Source organism: Muscardinus avellanarius (genome assembly GCF_963383645.1).
Source record: "Muscardinus avellanarius genome assembly, chromosome: X".
Classification (NCBI taxonomy): domain Eukaryota; kingdom Metazoa; phylum Chordata; class Mammalia; order Rodentia; family Gliridae; genus Muscardinus; species Muscardinus avellanarius.
In genome coordinates, this window is record NC_137792.1 from 73313890 (window position 1) to 73337011 (window position 23122).

The 23122-nt window shown below is 41.4% G+C and overlaps 1 protein-coding gene across 1 annotated transcript in view; it reads left to right on the top strand.

Annotated features, from left to right (window-relative positions):
* Nucleotides 1-5521, top strand: part of GPC4 (glypican 4) — a gene marked incomplete at both ends in the record, with an annotated part of 122350 nt that extends 116829 nt beyond the window's left edge. Inside the window, 5 exons of the mRNA XM_080719273.1 lie at nt 2357-2487; nt 2578-2724; nt 4127-4263; nt 5048-5223; nt 5319-5521. Coding sequence (XP_080575399.1) covers nt 2357-2487; nt 2578-2724; nt 4127-4263; nt 5048-5223; nt 5319-5521 — 794 coding nt within the window. The remainder of the gene's footprint in view (nt 1-2356; nt 2488-2577; nt 2725-4126; nt 4264-5047; nt 5224-5318) is intronic.
* Between the last annotated feature and the right edge of the window lie 17601 nt (nt 5522-23122).

Genomic DNA, 23122 nt, shown 5'->3' on the forward strand with positions numbered 1-23122 from the left:
TCAGTCTCTTGCAAACAAGTTACTGATCTTGCCTTTCCTCACCACTAGAGGAATAAATAGTTACAAAACGTAGTGTTTAAATCTCTACATTCCGGAGGGTTATTATCTGTGTATTCATAATATTTTTAGTTGGAGCCAGCGATTTCTTCTTGGCTTAGGAAGGAATGTGCTTTCTGTATGTGGCAGCCCTGATGCTTGGACAATGATGAACACATTTAAGTTGTGCTCCACTTGTTTACAAAAGTCTCCTTTTGCTAGCACATCAAAAGCATTTTTTCTCCCCTTTAGCACAATGGTATATTCATGCTGTCAGCCTTCACTTAGAGGTTAGAAGCATCACTTTACTGGCGCTTACCACAATGCAATCTGAAACTTCATTTGTTATTACTTTAAAAAAATTGCATGTCACGGAAATCTAATTTGTCGTTTGTGACATCAGAATGGTGGTTAAGAGAAATGACCCATGCTTTTAAATGCCTGACAGCATTTGTTCTAAGTTGGAAGGTGAAAGGTTGATGACCGAATGTGGTTTCATTGATACACTGCTCCTTAAACTCCTTTCCACTAGAGAGCTTAGGTAGAAGCGTGGCTAGAGCTGAATTTGAGAAGGACATGCAGCCTTCCAAGAAATAGCCCTTCTTTTTAGTAGTGGGAAAGCGCATGAATCCTTTCTAAAATAGCCTTTCTTTTTAGTAGACCTTGGAATACATGCAGGTGAGGGCTACTGGGGACTAATGCTCTTTCTCTTGCCATTTATTAAGCACTAGAGCATAAGGAGGGAATCAAGTTTAAAAGTTCACGGCTTGAGCTGGGCGTGGTGGCGCACGCTTGTAACCCCTGCGCTTGGGAGGCTGAGACAGGAGGATCTCACAGGTTTGAAGCCAGCCTCAGATACGTAGTGAGGCTCTCAGCAACTTAGTGAGACCCTGTTTCCAAAAAATATAAAAATAGGTCTGGGAGTATAGCCTGGAGGTAGAAAGCCTCTGGGTTCCACCTCCAGTACCACCACCAAAAAAAAAAAAAAAAAAAAAAGTTCACAGCTTGTCATTCACAAAGCATCCTTTTGTTGGAATGGGATTCATTTCCAAATTCTAATTTACCCAACAGGTATCAAGCGAAATAGTGCATAATGGCAAGGAAACAAGTACAGCATAGTAAATTTAAAAGACTTAGTGCTTACTAGAAAATGTTAGACCCCCTCCAGAGTCTGAAAAGTGACCTGGGGGTAATAGATGGGCATTATGAGCACATGATTTTTTGTGTTGTGTCTTGTGTTGTCTTTTCACTAGAATGAAAAGATACATATTTTAATTTAAAACACAGTGAAGCCAGGTGTGGTGGCACAGACATGTACTCCCAGTATTTGAGAGGCTGAAACAGGAGAATTATAGGTTCAAGGCCAGCCTCATCAATTTAAGGAAAACCTGTTTCAAATTATAAAAATAAAAAGTTGAGAATGTGGCTCAATGGTATAATGACCCCAATACTACAAAATAAGCAATAATTAATTAAACTGAGACTCTTGTATTTGGAATAGCAAGTTTGTCTTAACACAAAATTACATAATTCAGTGTTTCTTAAAGCCACCAGAATGTATAGAACACTTTAATTTGTATTCTCCCACTGTGCACTCAAGGATCTGAAAGTTTTAACTTTATTTTTATTTTATTTTATTATTTTTTTGCGGGTCTGGGGATGGACCATTCGGCCTCCAAGCTACACCCCCTGCCTATTTTTTATTATTTATTTTGAAACCAGGTCTCACTGATTAGCAGAGGGCCTCACTAAGTAGCTGAGGCTGTCTGCGAACCACGATCCTCCGGTATCAGCCTCCAAAATGCTGGGATTACAAGTGCGCACCACCACGCCCAGCTAAGTTTTAACTTTAAAAAAATGAAATAAAAGGATTGGTTTGCCAAGATTTTAACTGATTTGTGTTTTCAAGTCTTATAAATGGACTCTGAAATGCAAAGATTCTAGGGAAGTCTCTGAGAGAACTGGCCTGTTATGCTGTCTCTCTAGCTTGAGGTTTTTCTGCTGGATGCCAGCCTTATAGTAAAAGCCTCTCATACTTGCAGAAATGAATTATCAGTATGAAGAAAGAGTTCTCATTGGGTTTCCTTGTTGTAGAACAAACCATTCATCTGGTCATTTCACACTTTAGAGAACTAGTGATGCATAATTATTAAATACAGTTTACCATAATAGAAGTAGATATAGAAACATGAATTAATTATGATGTATGCCTCCCCCTTCCATTGCACATAGGAAAGAAAACAGGAAAATAGACTGATTGCTTAAGACTGAACTAGTGATTTACTTTGCATACTATACTCTTACCCAATCCTCTTATTAGATGCCATGCTGATGGTGGCGGAGAGGCTGGAAGGGCCTTTCAACATTGAGTCAGTCATGGATCCCATCGATGTGAAGATTTCTGATGCAATTATGAACATGCAGGAGAACAGTGTGCAAGTGTCTCAGAAGGTAATGAAGGGAGGATGCTGGGAAAGAGCTGTAGGCCCTTCCCATTCAGCACATGACTATCCTAATACAACCATGCTTTCTCTGCTGCAGGTTTTCCAGGGCTGTGGACCCCCGAAGCCACTGCCAGCTGGACGAATTTCCCGTTCCATTTCTGAGAGTGCCTTTAGTGCTCGCTTCAGACCTTATCACCCTGAGGAACGCCCAACCACAGCGGCTGGCACTAGTTTGGACCGATTGGTGAGACCTCAGATAGGAGTGGCCATGTTTAATGACAAAAACTGAAAACATTTGCTCAAAATGACTTGCTACTTGGAAGGCTTACAAGCATGTGTCTTTTGGGTATACCTTTCAGCAAGTTGTGGATGGTAGTCCATGTGCCCCTCTCACTTGCTAGCCCAGAGAGTACCTCATATATATATGAGGAACTATATTTTTTTTCAAGGAAATGGAATGCAATGTCTCATTTTAAAACTTCCCTTTAGGCCAGGCATGGTTGCACACGCTTGAAATCCCAGTATTTGGGAGGCTGAAACTGGAGTATTAGATTGTAGGTGAGGCAATTTGCAATTTAATGAGACCTTGGAGTATCAGATTACAAGTGAGGCACTTTGCTACTTAGTGAGACTTTGTTTCAAAATAAAAGAATAAAATAGGGCCAAGGGTATAGCTCAAAGGTAGAAGCCCCTGGGGTTCAATCTCTAGTACTATACACACACAGAAAAGACTTTCCTTTAGTTTAACCATGTGTTGACCAAGTCTCTACTATGTGCTCATCAATGGGCTAGGTACAGGGAGGCTCTGAGGAGTAAGATTCTTGTTCTCAAAAGGCCACAACAAAGAGGGAGAGGTAGATTGTCCAGGGTTTCTTTATCTTTTTATTTCCTTTTTTCTTTTTTGGTGCTGGGGATTGAACCCAGGGGAAGTCTACCTCTGACTACATCCCCAGGCCTATTTTATTTATTTTTATGTTGAAACAGGGTCTTGATAAGTTGTGGCATGCCTCACTAAGTTACTGAGGCTGGCTGTAAACTTGTCATCCTCCCTTTAGCCTCTCAAGCACTGAGATTACATGCATGTGCCACCACACCCACCCAGGATTTCTAACCTAAGGTGACATATGGTAAAAGCTAGGTTGGAAGAAGAGGACTATAATATAGGTAAATTACTTCAGATATAGAAATATGCTATACAAATGTAAGAGAGTACTAATATAGCAGTAGAAAGGAATACAAAATGAGGAGCCAGAGTAGATACTGATAGATGGGGAGGAAGAGCAATAAAAGACAAGTTTCCCAAAGTGGATAATATATAAGCCTGATCCTTAGTATAAAACCCTTGAGTGAAGGGCCTGTCTTGGCATTGTGTCTACCAGGTTCAGAACAGGATGGGCTTCAGGTATTGTTATAATGAGGAGGTAGAATAGACCATAGATCTAGGCAGCTCCTCAGAGTTTGTACTTTCAATATTATTTCTTCATGTGATTCTCTTCTTCTAAGTGTAAATTCAGTCTGCATATTTTTTGACTACAGTTGAACATTAATTGCATGACCACCCTAGAGATGTTTAGAAATGATCAAAAGGCACATCTATAGGTAGATTTGTGTTGTTCAACAAAGGTCTTTTTTGTTTTCTTCATCAGGTTACTGATGTGAAGGAGAAACTGAAGCAGGCCAAGAAGTTCTGGTCCTCTCTCCCTAGCAATGTGTGCAATGATGAGAGGATGGCTGCGGGGAATGGCAATGAAGATGACTGCTGGAACGGGAAAGGCAAAAGCAGGTTAGCTGATGCACCATGGATCTGGGTGACCTTCAGAGAGGCTTCTCTCCACCGTAAGAAAGGCACCAGGAAGCAGATCACTAGGGTAGCAGTGGCATGAAAGGCTTCTCAATGATTTTAAGAATCAGTTTTACAGTTAAAGTGTAGAGAAAGCCCCCTAGCTACTTGCCAAGGGTGTTGGGTCAAAAATTGTTGGTAGTTATATTCTAGAATTAGGCCTATTCCAATATGATCAATATTTGTTAAATATTTAATGCCCAGTGGCCTGGCCTCATCAAGAACCAGTTCTCAAAAAAATCTCATTACCTTTCTCAATGATGCTCTGTGTCTACCTCCACCAATCACACTCTAACTTAGATAAATATCACATTCTATCTGGGTGTGGTAGCATACACCTGTAATTCTAATATTCAGGAAGCTGAGACAGGAGGATTACAGATTCAAGGACAAGCCTCAGCAAAGTAATGTGACCCTGTTTCAAAATGAAATAAAATAAGGGCTTGGGATGTAGGTCAGAGGTTAAATGCCCCTGGGTTTACTCCGTACCACATAAGTACTCATTCCAAGGCCAACCTCACCACCCTCCACGGGAATAGAGAGCTTTCAAAATGATCACAGTTCAAATTGAAGAAAGAAGAAGAAGGAAAAATTAGAGTTCACTTTGAATCGAAGCACTTCCGTTTCATTGTGTTCAGTGGAAGTACCAGAATCTAGCAGAAATCTTTACTGATCTCTTTTTTTTTAACTTTACTGATGATTTTAATGAGGTTACTTCTCATCTCAGGTACCTATTTGCAGTGACAGGGAATGGATTGGCCAACCAGGGCAATAATCCAGAAGTCCAGGTTGATACCAACAAACCAGACATCTTGATCCTTCGTCAGATCATGGCACTCCGGGTTATGACCATTAAAATGAAGAACGCTTACAATGGGAACGATGTGGACTTCTTCGATATCAGTAAGCCTTTGTGGTTCGAGAGCAGGAGTTGACCTAATGTGCCTTGTGATGAAAACAAGTGGGATGAAATCTCTCTTTCATTTTTTTAAACACAGGTGATGAAAGTAGTGGAGAAGGAAGTGGGAGTGGATGTGAGTATCAGCAGTGTCCTTCAGAGTTCGAGTACAATGCCACCAACCACGCAGGGAAGAGTGCCAATGAGAAAGCTGACAGTGCCGGCACCCGGGCTGGGGCTCAGCCCCAACTCCTCGCTCTCTTCTGCATCTTATTCCTGCTTATGCAGAGAGAGTGGAGATAATTCTGAAACTCCAAGAGGAAGTGTTCATCATCAGAGAGTTGAAAGGCACCGGTTATCACTTTTCTACCATCCTAGTGACTTTGCTTTTTAAATGAATGGACAACAATGTACAGTTTTTATGATGTGGCCACTGGTTTAAAAAATGCCAACTTTGTTTTTTTCATTCAGTTTTGGAGGCAGAAGGGACTTGTATGTTACATTGGTCCCTGATCCTCCAGAATCATGTTAAACGTGGCTAACAGTGTAGGTACAGAACTGTAGTTAGTTGTGCATTTGTGATTTTATCACTGTGTTGTTTGTTTTTTTCTCATTTTGTTTGGGTTTTTTCCCCCCCAATTATGATCTCACCTTGTTTCTTACAAGAAAATCAGGGTCCTTTCTTGGCATGTAACATGTACGTATTTCTGAAATATTAAATAGCTGTACAGAAGCAGGTTTTATTTATCATGTTATCTTATTAAAAGAAAAAGCTCAACAAGCAGTAAAATCTCCATCTATCCCTGTTATTTTAGCTGCCTTACCCAGAGAAAAATGGAGGTGATTTCGGGTTTTTTTGTTATTGAATTAAGACAGAATGTGAAAGCCTGAGTGGGCTACTGAACCACTTGTTGGGTTGTATTCAAGCAACAATACAAGAAAAAGGTTATACTTCATTTTTATAAAGTTGGTTGGAGGAGACTGTAGACTACCTACTTTGGTTGAGTTCAGTTATATACGCTAAAATCAAATATTGTTCTGTTTCTTGAACCAGCTTATACTTAGAGTGTAGCCTATCTTTTTTTTTAAAAAAAAGATTCTTGCTGTACTCTCCCTTGAAAAGTAGAAGGCATTTGGGATGGTCCAGTTACCACATGTCCACACTTGGGTTTTGGGGTGCGTATTCTTTAGACCAGATGAGTTAGCAAGCCACCATGTGCCAGCTTTTATGTTCACACTGACCCTCTTTAAATTTTTATCCCAATGGTAGCAACAAGTGATCAACAATCTCATTTGGTCCACCTTGCCAGAGTAATTCAAACGCCAACCATATAGGGGAGCTAGCCAGATTGGGGTACAGCCTGGGCTCAGGGAATAGCTGTCAACACTCGAGCAGTTTCATCTGTGTGTGTATCTTTACATTTGTTTTGGGATCCCATTTTTTCTGTAAGAATGTTAGGTGTCTGATGTGAGCCTTTTTCTTGCCCAGCCCCCTCTGAGAATGAAGCAGCCAAGGAGTCCACTGGGGGAGAACTAGGTGTCCACATTTTTTCATGTGTTTTTTTTTGGGGGGGGGTGGATGTGAGTAGTTAGAGCTGAGAAGACCACATCTAAGTGGCAACCCTTAGCCACATAGGTGAACTGGCAAAGGCCATATCTGTTGTCCTAGGCCAAAGACTAACAACTGCCTTGCCCTCTTAGGAGCCTTTTCCTTGTGTCCTTACCAAGAGACAGCTCATAAAATAATGAGCATGTAATAAATCACTTTAAAAGGGGGGAGGGTTCCCAAAACGTCTTCGGAAAGACTGAAATTCTGTAAGTCTCTTCGTGCTCTAGACAGCCATTAAAATCCCAACGAATTCTACAGAACCCAGAGAGAGGTTGTTTGTGTTATTGTTTAATCTTCAGTTGTAAGAGTAATTCTCTATTTTTATATTGAAGCATAATTACTTGATAGCTCAGGGTCTACATTTCATTCAACTTTTTACACCAAATTCTGCAGAATGGTCAAAATGAAAAATTGGGGGCTGTTGTAAACAGAGGCTTAATTTTATTAGAAATAGCCAGTTATTTATTAAAGCATGATGTTAATAAAATAGGCATATTCTGGCTGATGTGTATAAGTGTTTTCTTTTTTAACAAATCACAGAAGACATAAATTTGGAAAGGTACTCCATTTATGTATGAGAAGAAATAGATTGTAAAAAGCTAAGCTGCCTTGCAAGAACTTGGAAAATGTGCTGATACTTAGTAACTACCTCAGTTGTGAGGAATTTCCTTTTTAGCTTAGACTTCTATTACTTTTACTTAGTAGAAATGAATCTGGTCTCCAAAATATGGCTCAAAGAGTTATCCCCATAGACCTTGTTAGATTGTTTTTAATTTAAGCCTTGAACTCTTTCCAGCTGTTTTCTTTCAGTGAAGTTCTCTAACCCAATAACATTTTCCGAATTAAATATTCCTGAAGGTTCTTTCTGGACTCTTCCTGATTTGTTCTCTTTCTGTGCATTTCCCCTATTACTCTTTTATTATTTAAATTGTCTTTTGCTTTTGAACTTGAAACTATGAAATAAACAAATCATAGATTTTTCCATTCATGTCTGACTGGATAACATTTGGCTCTTAACCAGTTGGCAGGCTTACTCTCACCTCCTACCCCACCCCACAAAAAAAGAATAAAGGCAAGTTGAGTGCTTAAAAACCTTAAGAGTTTGGAGTAAAGGTAGAATAAAAGCCTTGTTAGGAGAAGACCTAACTTTTTCCAAAGTTAATAGCATGTGATAGGGTTTTCATATTAAAAACACTTCACCCATTCTATACCTTCTAGGGGGGAAAATATTTTAAAACATTTATTGTTTTATTTTATTTTGAAAACTTAAATTAGTTTAATATTACAAAGATAGAAATACAGGTTGTAACTGTTATGGCACCATTAGAAAGAGGAAAAGCTAGAGCTAAAACACTACGCCACAGAGTGACATAGTGGGATGACCTGGAACAAAGTCACCCTATTTTATTTTAAAACGAGTAATTAGCACCTATTTTTTTGATAAAAGAACAAGAATAGCAAATAATTAACTTGCACTTTTAAACTTTAAAACATGCTGGGCATGTGGGCGCACGCTTGTAATCTCTGCGCTTAGCAGGCTGAGACAGGAGGGTTGCATGGGTTTGAAGCCAGCCTCAGCTACTTAGTGAGAACCTGTTTCCAAATGAAATAAAATAGAAAATAGGTCTGGGAGTATAGCCCAGAGGTAGAAAACCTCTGGGTTCCACCCCTAGTACCACCAAAAAAACCCACAAAACTTTAAAACATAACAGTTTACATTAAGTAAAAATTGTTATTTCTGATCCCAGAACCAAAGTTACAAAGATGCTACACAAAAAATTTCCCCTTTCTGTTAGCATAATATGTCTCTTCACATAACTACTAACAGGTAGTAAGTTAAGGACAGTATCTACTGGAGGAGGAGGGGTGTGTGTGTGTGTGTGTGTGTGTGTGTGTGTGTGTGTGATCTCACTGTTAAATACGAAAATGGAACTTATCACCTCTTTTTTTTTTTTTTGAGGTACCAGGGATGGAACCCAGGGGCATTGTACCTCCAAGCTACACCCCAAGCCCTATTTTTAAGTCTTTTTTATTTTTTTAAACAGGGCCTTTACTGAGTTGCAGAGGGCCTCACTAAGTAGCTGAGGCTGTCTTTGAACTGCGATCCTCCAGTCTCCACCTCCCGAATGCTGAGATTACGAGCGTGCTCCACCATGCCCGGCTTACCTGTATGTATGTGTGTGTGTGTGTGTGTGTGTGTGTGCGCGCGCGCGCACGCATGGGCGCGCACACACACACAGAAAAACACCCAATTAAACTTCTCTGTTAGAACTTAGTGGGAAAAATATACCTCTGAATTTCATGATATACTTTAGTGATCTAGTTTTTCTTTTGTTCTTCATTCTTCTAAAAACCCTTTGTCTATCTGAGAAATATATGGCAACAGGATTTCAAGTCCATCAGTGAGGCAAATGGTGTATAAAATTTACTTTGATTTTAATCACCTCTAGTTTTGTTATCAATTAGGTAATATATAGACAGGATTTTAAAACCAAACAAATATAAAGGTATTGAGTGAGTTTGACTCCCATCTGCCTGATTACCCCTATGCCCTAGTTGAATTTATAGTTGTTCATATGTCTTTTTTCCCAAAGTTTCTTTATGTATTTTTAAGCAAATATCAATAAAGACTTTTATATGAAAGGTATTATTTTATGCCTATAATATTCTATTTCTACATTAGCTAAAAAAATTGAAAGTAGGGGAACCTAAAGGTACAGTTCTGAAATTAAGTTTAGAACTTCTATTCCAAAAGCATGACTTCGCCGGGTGTGGTGGCACACGCTTATAATCCCCGCACTTGGGAGGCTGAGATAGGAGGATCGCACAGGTTCGAAACCAGCCTCAGCTACTGCAACTCTCAGCAACTTAGTGAAACCCTGTTTCCAAATAAAGTATAAAATAGTTCTGGAAGTATACCCTGAGGTAGAAAAGCCCCTGGATTCCACCCCCAGTACTATAAAAAAAAAAATTAAAAGCATGACTTCTCAGTAATACCACAATTTAATTTTTACTGCATTTTGGGCCAGATTACTTTAGGCAGTTACAAAATGAAATAGAATAACCATGAAATAAAAATGGAATACAATAACTAATTTGTTTTTATGTGCTACAATGCAGAGTGGAATATCAGGGTGTCATTTATTAGTGTTGCCATTTAGTCCTGGTGGCTTATTTGTATATCATTGCCAGTGAAAAAGACGTTGACCAAAGCAATTGAGGAGGTCCTCTTAAAACATAGCACATTTTACCACACGTTAACACTTGGGAATGGATCCAAGGAGTTGTTCTGGCCTAGGATGTATGCATATTCTCTTAGTATAAATTACACAATGCTTTCTGAAGCACAGGATGGAGATAAAAATAATAGGAAATGTGTAGGTAGAATGTGACTACTAAATTTTCTCTCTATCAGTCAAGGAGTTATTAGAATACGCAAGTTATTGTTCCAATTTCAACTTTCATGTAAAATTGAATTTTTGTAGTTCAGTGTTTAAAGGAGACATGAGTTCACTACTAATCAGTAAACTCTATAGAAGTCCACTACTCAGCATATGTGTCTATGTGTAGAACTAAATGCATGTTCCAATCTACTATTGACATTTTTTTCTTTGAGATGGTGTCATTCGGTGTTACCCAGGCTGTTCTTGCCTCCAGAATATCTGAGACTACAGATGCGCACCACCATATCTAGCCACTTTTGAAATTTCTTAAGGAATTGTTAGGAATTGTGGAAAAAAAAAAACATGGTTGTTGGAAATAAAAATATATTTATATGCCAATCCTACCACGTAAAAATGATGAAAGATAACAAGTGGTTCAAGAGTAAAGATAAGGGTACATATGTTGGGCGTGGTGGCGCACGCATGTAATTCCAGCATTTGGGAGGCTGAGACTGGAGGATCGTGATTTGTGGACAGCCTCAGCTACTTAGTGAGGCCCTCCATAACTCAGACCCTGTTTCAAAATAAAGAAAAAATTGGGGAGGGGGTGTAGCTTGGAGGTCAAATGCCTCTGGGTTCCATCCTCAGACCCGCAAAAAAAAAAAAAGAAAGGGTACATACATGATGACCTGAGAAGGGGTTTATGATCTTCTTCTATGGCAACTTCCTTTCCCCTTTCTATTATTCTTAATGCTTATGTTTTCTATTTGATAGCATTAGAAGTTGTCTGTGTACACAGACCTACATGTATACATGTGTGCATTCATGAGTACACATACACATTTTTAATTGTGTATTTTCCAATGAAATCCCAGGTAGGTGTTGCCCTATCTCTTCTTGGATGCCTTTCTTCAGCTGTCAGTAGTGTATTCTTGGGGAGTGTAGACTAATTTTAATAATAACCTAAGGGAAGCATAATTAGAAGATAAATCTGCCAAGAAAAAAACCCATACCGTATAAAATGCATTCCTAAGCTCAAATAGAACTTAGATTTGCGACTGCGTGGGATTTGCTTCTCTGTATCACCATGGATAACCTAAAGCTGGCTATAACCTGCTGTTTGTGGTCACACTGCTCAGGGCATTTTGGTGCCAAGTTGGCTACAAAGACAATCATGATCAGCAGATGATGTTCTGAACACAGGATCTCAACCTGCTTTCAGTGCATTTGCTTTTAAATGTTCAGCGACTTTGTTCTTGCCTATCTTTGAAAATGGAATGAAAAATTATTGTTTTTACTCTGCTCTTCTGAATAATCTGTGTCCTGCTCTGGCAGCACCAACAGTCATGTAGATATATTTCATTGTAATATCCTGACAGAAGGAAGGTGAGAAGAATTATGTGCCTAAAAGTAGGGCCAGGCCACATTGGTTATCTCACACAGTCCTGCAGAGTAGGGATCACTATTTTATAGATGAGTGAAAGGCCATAAAGAAGTTAGGTAACTTGTCCACAGGAGACACCAGATAAGAAATGCAGGAACCAGATTGGGAGTAGAGTTGGATCTGCAATTAACCTGTTCATTCAAATGCTACTCTTCCTTGTATGATCCCTTTTCTTTTATTCCACATTGTCTGAATTGTTAGTAAGGAACAAGGCTTATCAAGCCTGCCACCTATGTAGCTGTCCTGATCCTGAGGAAGGGTAGGTTAATGGCATGGCTAAGGTACTGGTTGACTTGTCTGACCTGAGTGTGGATGAAGGAGTCCAGAGCCACTAGGAGATATGTCTTGATGATGGGGAGGGTTTCTGACCTCACAAAATGGTTCATGTGGCTGAACGCTTAAGCAAATACAATCTGTTGAGAAAAAATACCATAGTTTATGTAGGGAGAATTCAGACGTGCTTCATCATCTGGGGCATTGTGTGGAAGTGAATATATCTTAGAATAATTAGGGTCCAGAAAACATAATATGGAGTTCTTAAAGAGCCCTCAATAAAATTCCATCTTACAAGCTGCACTTAGGTCAGAGATTGGACACAAAGAACAATGATTGTCACTATATTAGGCAAGTCTAACAACAGATTTCTCCTGCTGAACTGACTAGTGCACAGTAGAAAAGAGGACAATTAAAGACATACTCCATCCTTCAGGGAGAAGAGATTTTGACTTGCCATCCTACCTAAGGAAGTAGCCCGGAGATTTGCTGGTCATTTCTCCTGAACATAGTTCCCAGCATTCTGGAACATTGGGATGGTCCTAATCTAGAAACCTTCATCCTGGGTCCAGAGAGGAGCAGTGAGTGCTCTACCTCCATGTGCCACCTGTAAACAGAAACAGGTAATGCACCACCAAGTCAGCTGGAAAAAGGTGAACTAGACCTGAACACTAGCTACTCCTTAGAGTGAGGAAATAATCCATTTTGCACAAAGAGTTCTTGCCTTACTCAGGGAACAGTGGTTTAGGTAATTGGGCAAACCAAAGACTGTCTGTTAATGGCAGCCAGCTGGTGGTGAACAAGAATACCTGGTTTGGAAATGTAAGCGGGTGAGAGAGGAGAGGGAGGTGGTTATCAGAGATTGGGATTAATGGCCCTTCTTCAACCCACCGTTCGGGCCATCAGCGTACATGTGAATCCGGGCTGGACAGAGTTCTGCATGACCTTCACTGCATACTTGGCCCACCAAGTTCTTTTTTAAAGAATTATAACATATGTTCTGCCAAAGAATTTGAAGGCCTTAGGTCCTTGAAATATTGAAAGAGACCCAAAGATGAAGTGCCCAGAGAGGTCAGTCCTTCATTAGCAGAGATCTGACTCTGCATGTGTGGGCCTCCAAAACAGTAAGGAATTTGAGACAGTGTTGTGATTTATGACTTCTGTCCTTGGTCTCTGCATGGTAGGGCAAGAAGGAAAATGTAAAGAAGATTGGATCTCTGCTTCTAGGAAGTCCATAATCTCAATGGGGAGATGAAGCTCCCCCAGGAAACCTGCCAGTGAACCTGCAGGTCCATGGGGGATAGGTATAGCACAAATTGGAGAGGCCAGGGTGACTTCAAACTGATGGGAGGGGATGATTTCAATGAGCAGGAAGAAACAGAAATTCTCTGGATTTTCTTGTATGCAGGACCTATCATTAGTTCTTCCTGTACCTTGGATTCTTCTTGTTACACAGGCACCAAAGCACTGGTTGCTTTGGGATTGCAGGAGGAAAGAAAGGGAGGAGGGACACAGTGTTGTCAGGGGCCTTTAGTGAGATGAGTATGGGGAGTGAGGAGGCTGAAAGAAAAGAGAAAAGGTATCTATAAAGCAGGGGTGCCAAGTTTGGTGGCACATGCCTGTAGTCTCAATACTTGGGAGGCTGAGACAGAAGAATCACAGGTTCGAGGACAGCATCAGCAACATAGTAAGACTCTCAGTGACCTACCAAGACCCTGTTTCAATAACAAAAAATAAAAAGGACTGGGGGTAAAGCTCGGAGTTAGCCTCTGGGTTCAATTCAATTCCTTCTCTCTCTCTCTCTCTCTCTCTCTCTCTCTCTCTCTCTCACACACACACACACACACACACACACACACACACACAGCAGAGGCAACAGGTTTTCTAGTACAGAACTGGGGAAGGATGGGGTCAGAGTCACATGCCCTCAAAAGCCTCAAGTGACCTCAAGAGGCCATTTATAATTCAGGTGGGCGGGTGCAAAGGCAAATTCCTGAGTAGGACATAATGCACAGGATGGTACTGTGTAACCTGAGGGGATTTGGCTCCCTCTGTATCCTGTGTATCCTAGCCTCCTAAGAACTGTCTTGGTCTGGAGCTTTCTAGTGAAGACAATACATTTCAACATGATTTTTTTCAGACATCCAGGTTTGGAATGTAGTAAGACATGTTAAAATGGTCTGGTTTTCCCAGTCTTTCACCCCATTATACCTTGAGTTTTGGCCAGCCACACACACATTCTTTTACATATCTTTCAGCACTGTTCCCAGTTTCCCCTACAACTCTCCCCCCAGAGGCATTCCAGAAATTCCATATGCCTTAGGCCATCCTATGCTGCTACTTCCTCCAGATTCTGGAGAGAAACAAAGAAGAATCTATGAAGTCTCCTTCCCCATCCTGCAGGGATGTGGGATTGCACAGGAGTTGGGAAACCTCTTCTGACATTAGTCATTAGGCTTTAGGGGGATGCGTGCTCAGGTCTAGTTGAGGAGGTGCCACTCTGCTGCAGTGGGAGGGCCAGAGCCCCCACTGGAAACCCTCTCCTTGTCCCAGGTGGCTTATGGCAAGTTTCCACATAGGAACCCTAGATGATAGTTGGGAGACTAAAAAGCAGCTGCTTGACTTCTTTCTGGGAATTTCTTTTAAATCAGGTTAATCCTGGCTCTGTCTGCCACACAGAGTGCTTAGAAGGATATACTGGAAAGATAAAGCAGCATTTTGGGAAGCTGGAAAGGGCAGTAGTGTCCCAAGGCAAGAAGTATCCTTCCTAGGGCTACAGTGTCAGGAAATGCTCCACCTCAGTGCTTTGCCCAGGGCAATGGCTCTTATATAGCACCTTTCTCGGCAGGCTTAATGGCCGCTGAGACCTTTGGGTGAGAGATGACAATTTATAAGACCTGGTCAGTGAGTTCTAGCTTCTGCAGTTGGGCATGGCTTGGAATGGAGGCTGCAAGGACTCATTCAGTTGGCCCCATCTGTATTCTTCACACTCTTTCTTTGGACTCTGGACTGATAACATTTAGAATGGAGCTTGCTTGCAAAGGCTCTCTCTTTCTACCTGATGTTGCCATGAGGAATGCTACATTCAGATCAAACATTTATGGCTGAGGTTTTCTAGAAAATGAGCTGAAGTAGTGTGAAGACTGTTTCTTCCTAACAAGAAGAGTCCAATTCTCTAATAATGATATATTCTGATTTAGGTGCTTTGAACAAGAGAAACTCTTTTATTTTATCCTGTGATTTTCTTCTACCTCTGACACACGTCCTTTTCTAATCTTTTCTACCAGTGCAACTAGGGAAAGCAAGCAGGACACTTAGGGGAGTGCTCCTCAATTTCTCATTCCCCTACCTCACCCCTCCAACCAATTTCCTGCCAGACTCTGAGTTCCTGGGAAAGTGCCATTCCCTTTATAAATTAAATTCCTCTCCTGGTCACATAGCAAAGCTGCACTAGTTCCTCTGGCGCAAGGGTTGACAGGGAGAAGGCAGAAACCTAATGCAAAAGTGTTTCTAAGTGTCTAATTTACATCTATTTTCCCACCCAAATAATCCAAAAGGGTCTTGAGAGGTGGGCTGGTGGCAACCTAAGGGCTTCCTGGACCCTTTGGGTACTTTGCATGTTTCTTCACAGATTGAGTCTTTAGTGCTTCATATAGTCAAGGCTTTGGTGATGGGAGTTACATTCTCGAATGAATTGAAGTTATCTTCATTGCTGAGTTTGTGCAACCTGAAATCTTCCTCGACTGCACAAAGCACTAAAAACCCAGTCTGCGAGGAAACATGGCTCCTTAGCATGGTGATTGTCTGATTGGAGTTACATTCTGGAATAAGTTGAAGTTGTCTTCATTGCTGAGTTCAGGCTGGGAAATGGAAAATCAGTTTATCAGTTGTAGCCACCTTACAAAGAAAACATATTATACAATTTGAAGATCCTCATTAGGATATTGCTTTAGGAGTCTGTTGAATTTGTTATGGGGCAAAACTTAGTATGGCAGCAATTTATGTGGCTTCACCCATTCCAGAGATACTGATGGAAGAAATACTGTGTGCCAAGCATCATTCGAGGCACTGGGGATACAGGAAAGAAGGAAAGTAGACTTGGTATCCATTCTGGTCAAGCTCACCACTAGTAAGGGAGATCAAATAATGAGAGCAGTAAAAGTATAATTGCAGATGAAGATGGGACCCTTACAGCTCAAAATAATACAGTTAAAGCCCCCAGAAAGCCTGTACCCCCATTTAGCAGTCACAGCAGTATGCAAAATCTAGGGCAGTGGTCCTCTGACTTTAACAAGGGTCAGAATCCCCTGCAGAGCTTAAGAAGCTGCAGATAACTAGGCCCCATCCCTCAAGTTTCTGATTCAGTAGGTCTGGGATGGGGCTCAAGTGTTTGCATTTCTGTCAAGTTCCCAGGTAGTGCTACGGATTGGGAGACAACATTTTGAAAGTCATTGGCCTAATCAATGAGATTTGGAGCCTGGTTTTTGACTCAAGTCCCGAAGCCCTACTGCGCAGGCAGTCAGGGCACCTCCAGAGGAATATTAGGAAGAATAGAATCACTAAGTTGCTTTAGACTGCAAGCATCCTGTCACACTTTAGGAGTATTCCAAATGGAGCATAAGCTCTGTTCATTGTATCACAGGATCCAGAAAATGCCAGGCAAATGTGGAGGGTCTCTTTTTATTTAAGATCAGGGAGTCACGTGGACATGATAGCTCCACAGGGGAAACTTAAATGAGTGTCAGGTTATGGGGCTGCTTCCAGACCAGTGTTAGAGGGAGGTGATTCTGTGTTTCATTGATTATCCTTTCTCTAATCTTCTGGCTCAGACCTCATGGATTAAAAGAGCAACATTACCATGAGATTACTTCAAAGGCTATCACATTTGATAAGATGTTCTTGGCTACAAGTGATGGGGAATCCAATCCCAAATGACTTAACCAATGAGGGGTTTATCATCTATATAAAAATAAGCTCCAGAAATGGCTACCTCTCAATATTATCAGCAAGGATCAGGGTTTCCCATTTCTCAGCCCTGCCAACTTCAGCATGTTGTATGGCTTCCCTCATGGCTTCAAGGTGACTATAACAACAGTCTTTGTGATAACACAGCTTCACAAACCATTTTTTGTTGGCTGCAATGTATGAATATTTTCCTCAGGTCTCATTTGAAGGTCTAAGAAATATTTCTCAGAGGTGGCCACTTCCAGTAGACATCCCCTGACATCTTGGTACCTAGAATTGGTTCACATGCTTTAAACTGTACAACAAAATGGCTAACCAAGACCCACATTCTGCACTGAGGCCAGCCCTACCTAAAAAATGTAACTGCACGAAAGAGGATCTACACTGAACAAGTTATGAATGATTGACAAGGAAGAAGGAAAGAATGGCATTATAGATAGTTACATATGAAATATAAAGATCTCACTTATTAATGTTTAGAGCTGATGTAATTGAGTCATTAGGGTTGTAATCCCATTTCAGTGGACTGATGGCCTCGGCCGGTAGGGGGTGGCTGGAAGAGGTGGATCCCTGGCACTGTGGCCTTGGAGATTTTATATGGTTCCTCCTCCCCTCCACTCTTTCTCTCTTGCTTCTGTCCTACATAATGTGAGCACAGCCCATATGCTGGCCCTCTTTCTGCTTCCTGCCCCCATCCCCTGACATCCTCAGTACCTGGCCTTACATGGACTGAACTCAAAACCATAAGAAAAAAGTCTTTCCTCTAAGTTATATGATCAACCATTTAGATTATAGCTAAAAGGAAGCCGACTGGAACAAATGGCTATTGGCTAGGCAGACAACTGGGTTGTTCTGCCTGTGTGCTACCAGAAGGTAATGCTAGTAGAAGTATAGAGCACTCTTGGTACATCTGGAATTAAGTAGGACACTATATCAGTGCATTAGTTATCAGCAATTTGGGTAAGAGTAGGAAACTTCACTTTTCTGCATGGATTCTGCTAGAACACAGAACTCTAGAACTCACAATAGTATGATATCCAAATGAGACCATGGTAAACTAAAAATACCAAGTTGAAAATGCATTTAAAAATCTGTGATACTGATGATTGAACCCAGGGGAATTTTGCCTTCAACTATATTCACAGTCCATTTTTTCTTTATATTGAAACATGTTCTGGCTAGGTTGCTGAGCATCTTGGTAAGTTGTTGAGGCTGCCCTTAAACCTGTGATCCTCCCTGTCTCAGCCTCCCAAATACTGAGATTATAGGTATGTGCCACACATTACAGGTATCCTAGCCTGCAAACACATTTTGAACCCAGAGGCATTCTACCTTCAAGTTATAATCCTGGCCCTATTTTCTTTATTCTTTATTTTGAAACAGGGTCTCACTAAGTTGCATAGGGTATCATTAAATAGCTGAGACTGGCCACAAACCTGCAATCCTCTTGGCTCAGCCTCCCAAGTACTGGGATTACAAGCGTGCACCACCACACTGGGCTGCAAAATGCATTTTAAATATCTAACCCACCCAACATCAGAGCCCAACAATACAGCACTCTGTAGAGTGCCATTGTTTTCCCTTAAGATTTTGGGGCAGAGTGAGAGCAGCAGCTTGCTGAGGAGATTCAATATCATAAGAAAGGATCAGACCACATTTTGTTAGCCCTGGGAAAGATCAGAATTGAAAATTCCAGTATGGTTTCTGTCAAATAAGTATAGCTTTGCACTATCACTAAGTTGAAAAGTCATAAATCAAACCATTTTAAGTCAGGGACTGCCTGTATAAAGCTACATGGAAGTCTATCACCTAAATATGCACCAATTCAACTAACTTCCATGATCCCTTAAAGGTCATCCAGGTAAATCTTGAACCCTTGATGATTGATTTTCCTCTCCATAGGCCTGCCAAGTGGTTGCCCAACCAGTGCTTGAATACCTCTAGTGACAGGGATCTCACTACTTATAACGGTGTTCTATCTTTAGGCACCTCTAGATATTAGAATTTTCTGAAGACTCTGAAATGTACATGCATGTACAGTTTGCTCAGTCATTAGGTGGCAGAGCCTTTGAAGTCAATGTCAGTATTCCCACTTTAAATGGAAGTTTTCAGAGATTTCTAAAAAAAATTTCTTGCAAATACATGTGTTGCCAAGAGATACTTTAAAAAATAAACAACCAAATAATTCTGGGAAAGAAATGCCTTATCTTTATTAAAATCTTTAGATAGTTTTCAGAATTCAAACCCAGTTTTTGTCTGAATAATTTTAATTGTGGTGTTGGCTATTGAACCCAGGACCTTGAACATGCTAGGCAAGCACTCTACCACTGAACTGCATCCCCAGCCCGGAATGCTTTAAATTTTAGAAAGGAATTCGACCATATAATAACCTATTAACGAACATTTGGGGGATATTTTAAAGAAATGGTTGCTGTATTAGCAGATGTGTTCCACATTGTTTTGTTTCAAGTTAGGTTGGAGAAGCATGGCTCTACTTGGTTGTCACTTTTGGAAGAGGGGAACACTTCCCTTGGTGGTGCGACACAGAGACCTGTAAGTTTGATGTGTTCCCCTTGAATCCAGATGAATAGAAGATAACAATGGCTCCCATCTTGGCCCAGATGTTTCAGGAGTTTAATAGCTTTGACTTGACATCCTGCAGTGGTTAGGGGTTGGAAGGGGTGTCCCAGGGATGGATTAAGGTAGAGATTATAGCACCCTTTGTGTCCCAGCAACTCTGTTTTTCTCTGATAATATGGATCGCCGCTGCTTGACCAGATCTAAGGGAGAAGCCGATTTACTGGAGTCCTGGATTCCAGTCAATTGTTTTAAAATCTTAGGATATTGCTATAGATTTTTGAACTGAGAAGAGTGCACTTAGTATGCCCTGCATTTTTTCTGAAATGATATGACATTAATTTTGATTTCAAGATTGATACCACCTATTATGGCTTAAATATTATCATACTACATCATTATATCATATAGCATTGATCCTTATGTGATTTTATCAAGTCATCTCACCACCTACCTGATGTGTATTGCCCTTCTCCACCACTCAGTCTAAAGCCACTGTCCTTGCATCGGCCCTCCTCTTTCTCCCCACCTCCCTTCTCTGATCCTGTATGTTCCATGTCAGATGTGGTCTTTTCATTTGTTTTTGATTGTCAAAATATGGCTAATAGAGCCGGGCGTGGTGGCGCACGCTTGTAATCCCTGCGCTTGGGAGGCTGAGACAGGAGGATCGCGCAGGTTTGAAGCCAGCCTCAGCTACTTAGTGAGGTTCTCAGCAACTTAGTGAGACCCTGTTTCCAAATAAAATATAAAATAGGTCTGGAAGTGTAGCCCGGAGGTAGAAAGCCTCTGGGTTCCACTCCTAGTACCACACACACAAAAATATGGTTAATGCAGATTCAGACTTCCAGCAAGAGCCAAAAACTTGACAGAGATGTCTCATCTCTCTTTCCATGGATTCTCCCACTCCCTGCAACTCACACTTGGCCTCCTTCTCCTTTCACAGATATATGTTCACTTTTTCAACCATGTCTGCTTAAAATCACCACCTCACAAGTTTGGCCACACTGTTACAACTCAGTGGGGAAGCCTTCCTGCCTGCAACACATTTTATCCACCCCCACCTGGGGCATCTCTCCAGCATGTCCTCATGGAAATAACTTTTTAAACAGCCAGAGTTAGTAAAGGCCAAGTGTGTGGAGCACTGATCAAAGGGATCTGCTGGCAACCAGATCTTTTTGCACAGACTCAAGGTGCCAGAGAAGCCAAGTGTTCAAGTGCTCACGGGGCTCTCTTGACCTCAAGAGAGACCATTTTGCTGAGAAATGAGATGTGCCTGTGAAAGAAGGTGGCAGATGTTCTTACGTGTCTCAGAAATATTTTCAAGGCAGGTCTCAAAGCAGCACTTCAAGCTGCAGATGTGTGGCATGGTGGCTGGAGCCAGTCAATGAGGTGCCAGTTCTGAGCTTTCGTCAAAATCCTTCGGTCTCCTGACTGTATGGACACATGGTGGCTGATGTGAGGCTGTGACAGGAAGCCCTATTAGCTAGGTGGCAAGCCACATCATTAGCTCTAATCCAGCCTCCTTAAAGGTTGAGCTCTGTCATCTTGTCACCCATGGCATATTTCTCTGGCAGTCACTGCTGGTGTGACCCGACTAATTATACCAAATCTGAGAGATCTCCAACCTATCAATTCTGAAACTCAGATTTAAAAAATTAAGTCATCTTTTTAATTAGCACAGAGTGAAAGGATAAGAGGTGGGCTTTGAATTGATATTTGGGCCTGATGGTAACTTTTCCATAGAGGAATTAGGCCTGACTCATAGGCCAACTCCCTACTGCCATTAGTCCTGGGAGGACAAAAAGAAGGGAATGTGCTCACATATCAGCAAGTAAGCAAAGATGCACAAGTTATAAGGTATTAATCACTATCTGTGTGTGAGCCACTGTGTTAAGTACTAATAGAAGCTATCATTTAATCCTTAGAATAACCCTATGAGACAGTGAGTATCATCCCTGTTTTTCAGATGTGGAAACTGAGGCTTATAGAATATAATGGCCTTCCAGAGATCACAGACTAACTAGTAGATCCCTGGCAGGGTTTTTGTCATGGTTGGTTATTGTATGTGTTGTTGTGGATGGAACCCAGGACCTTGTGCATGCTACACAGGTATTCTACCACTGAGCCACAGTAGCTGCTTCAAATTCTAGATCCAAATTTGAAACCAAGTCCTTTAAGTCCAAAATACTAAGCAATGCCATTTTTAATGTACATGTTAATCATCTAGGAATCTTTAAAATGCAGATCTGGTTCAGTAGATTTGGAGAGGGGCTTGAGATTTCATTTTTCACAAGCAACCAGAGAATGTTGATGCTACTGGCTTGGGGACTCTGCTTTGAGTAGCAGTGGGATATACCACTTTATAATCTGGTCGCCAGCTGAAGTCTCACTTTATCTATATTGTTGTGAATTGTGTGAAATCCAGGATGGGCTCTGGAAAAACAAGGAAGGCCAGGTTTGTCCTACATCCCCTCTGCCTCCTATTTACTTCCCGCCCCACATGGCCCAGAGGCTCTGACACTCTGATTTCTCCCTGGGAGGATCTATTTTTTCCCCCAGAGAAAATAAACTGAAGCCATTGTCATGGGCATTTGAGCAAGGGTTAAAAGAGGAAGGAGAGGATGCTTGGTGGCTCCTTCTAAGTTGCCCAAATCACTTGTTAGTTCCCGAAAAACACCAGCCAGTGGACTGTTTTGCATCTTGGAGACAATGTGCCACCACGATGGTCTCCAGAACCTTGTTGTGACTTGCCAAGATGAAGATGGTTTCCATTTAGTCTATACTTTCAGTTCTTCCTGGAGGGCAGACATGGCTCCTCCCACTCACTGTGTTAATAACAGGCAAAGGCCCATTTGGTAATGTAGCCAGACTTGTTGGGTGGCTCTTTGGAGAGCAGATGAGCTGAGTGAGCACTCAGGGTTAAGGGAACTGGGAGTGGATACCAGCCAGACCACCGTGGCCCAGGAAAGCTGATTATACAGATGGGTGCTGCTCTGGAGAGGGCTGAGGAATGGGAAGAGGCTGGTTCAGCATTCGGCCTAATTTAAGGCCTAAGTAAAAATGTGTGTTTGGGAATGGAGAAACTCATATTGAAAACAGGTGTGCTGTGCCTACTCTTTAAAATGGACCATCTGAGGCCCACGGTGCTTTTCTGGCTCCAAAGTGTCAGTCCCGCAGTAGGTTTGGCTCTTCACTTAAAGACCAGTTCTGACTGAGCCCCTATTCTGGAGGGAGGACCCTGAGTGTCCCCAGGAACATGAGATTGGTGTGGAGTTTCAGATCTCACCTAGTGGCAAAGAGCAGAAAAAGGAGCTCAAATTCTATCCTGTCTGTCCATGTATAACGGCCCCAAGCATGGTGCAAAAATTAGTCTGAGCTCCAACTATGTGCCAGGCACCATGCAGGCACATGGAAGAGAAAAAGCTGTGGCTTAAATGTTAATATAAGACATGAGGTACATAAAAATAATAACAGGAGGAGGTAGCACAAACTACCAACCATGTAGAGTGGGATTTTCTAGCCTATTTTCTGAAAGCTTGCTGTAGCACAATGGAAACATTGTATAGGTAGTCAATTCACTCACTCATTCCTTAGAGCATTTATTCATCTCTTCTACAAGATATTCTTCAATGGAGAAAGGAAAATAATATAAG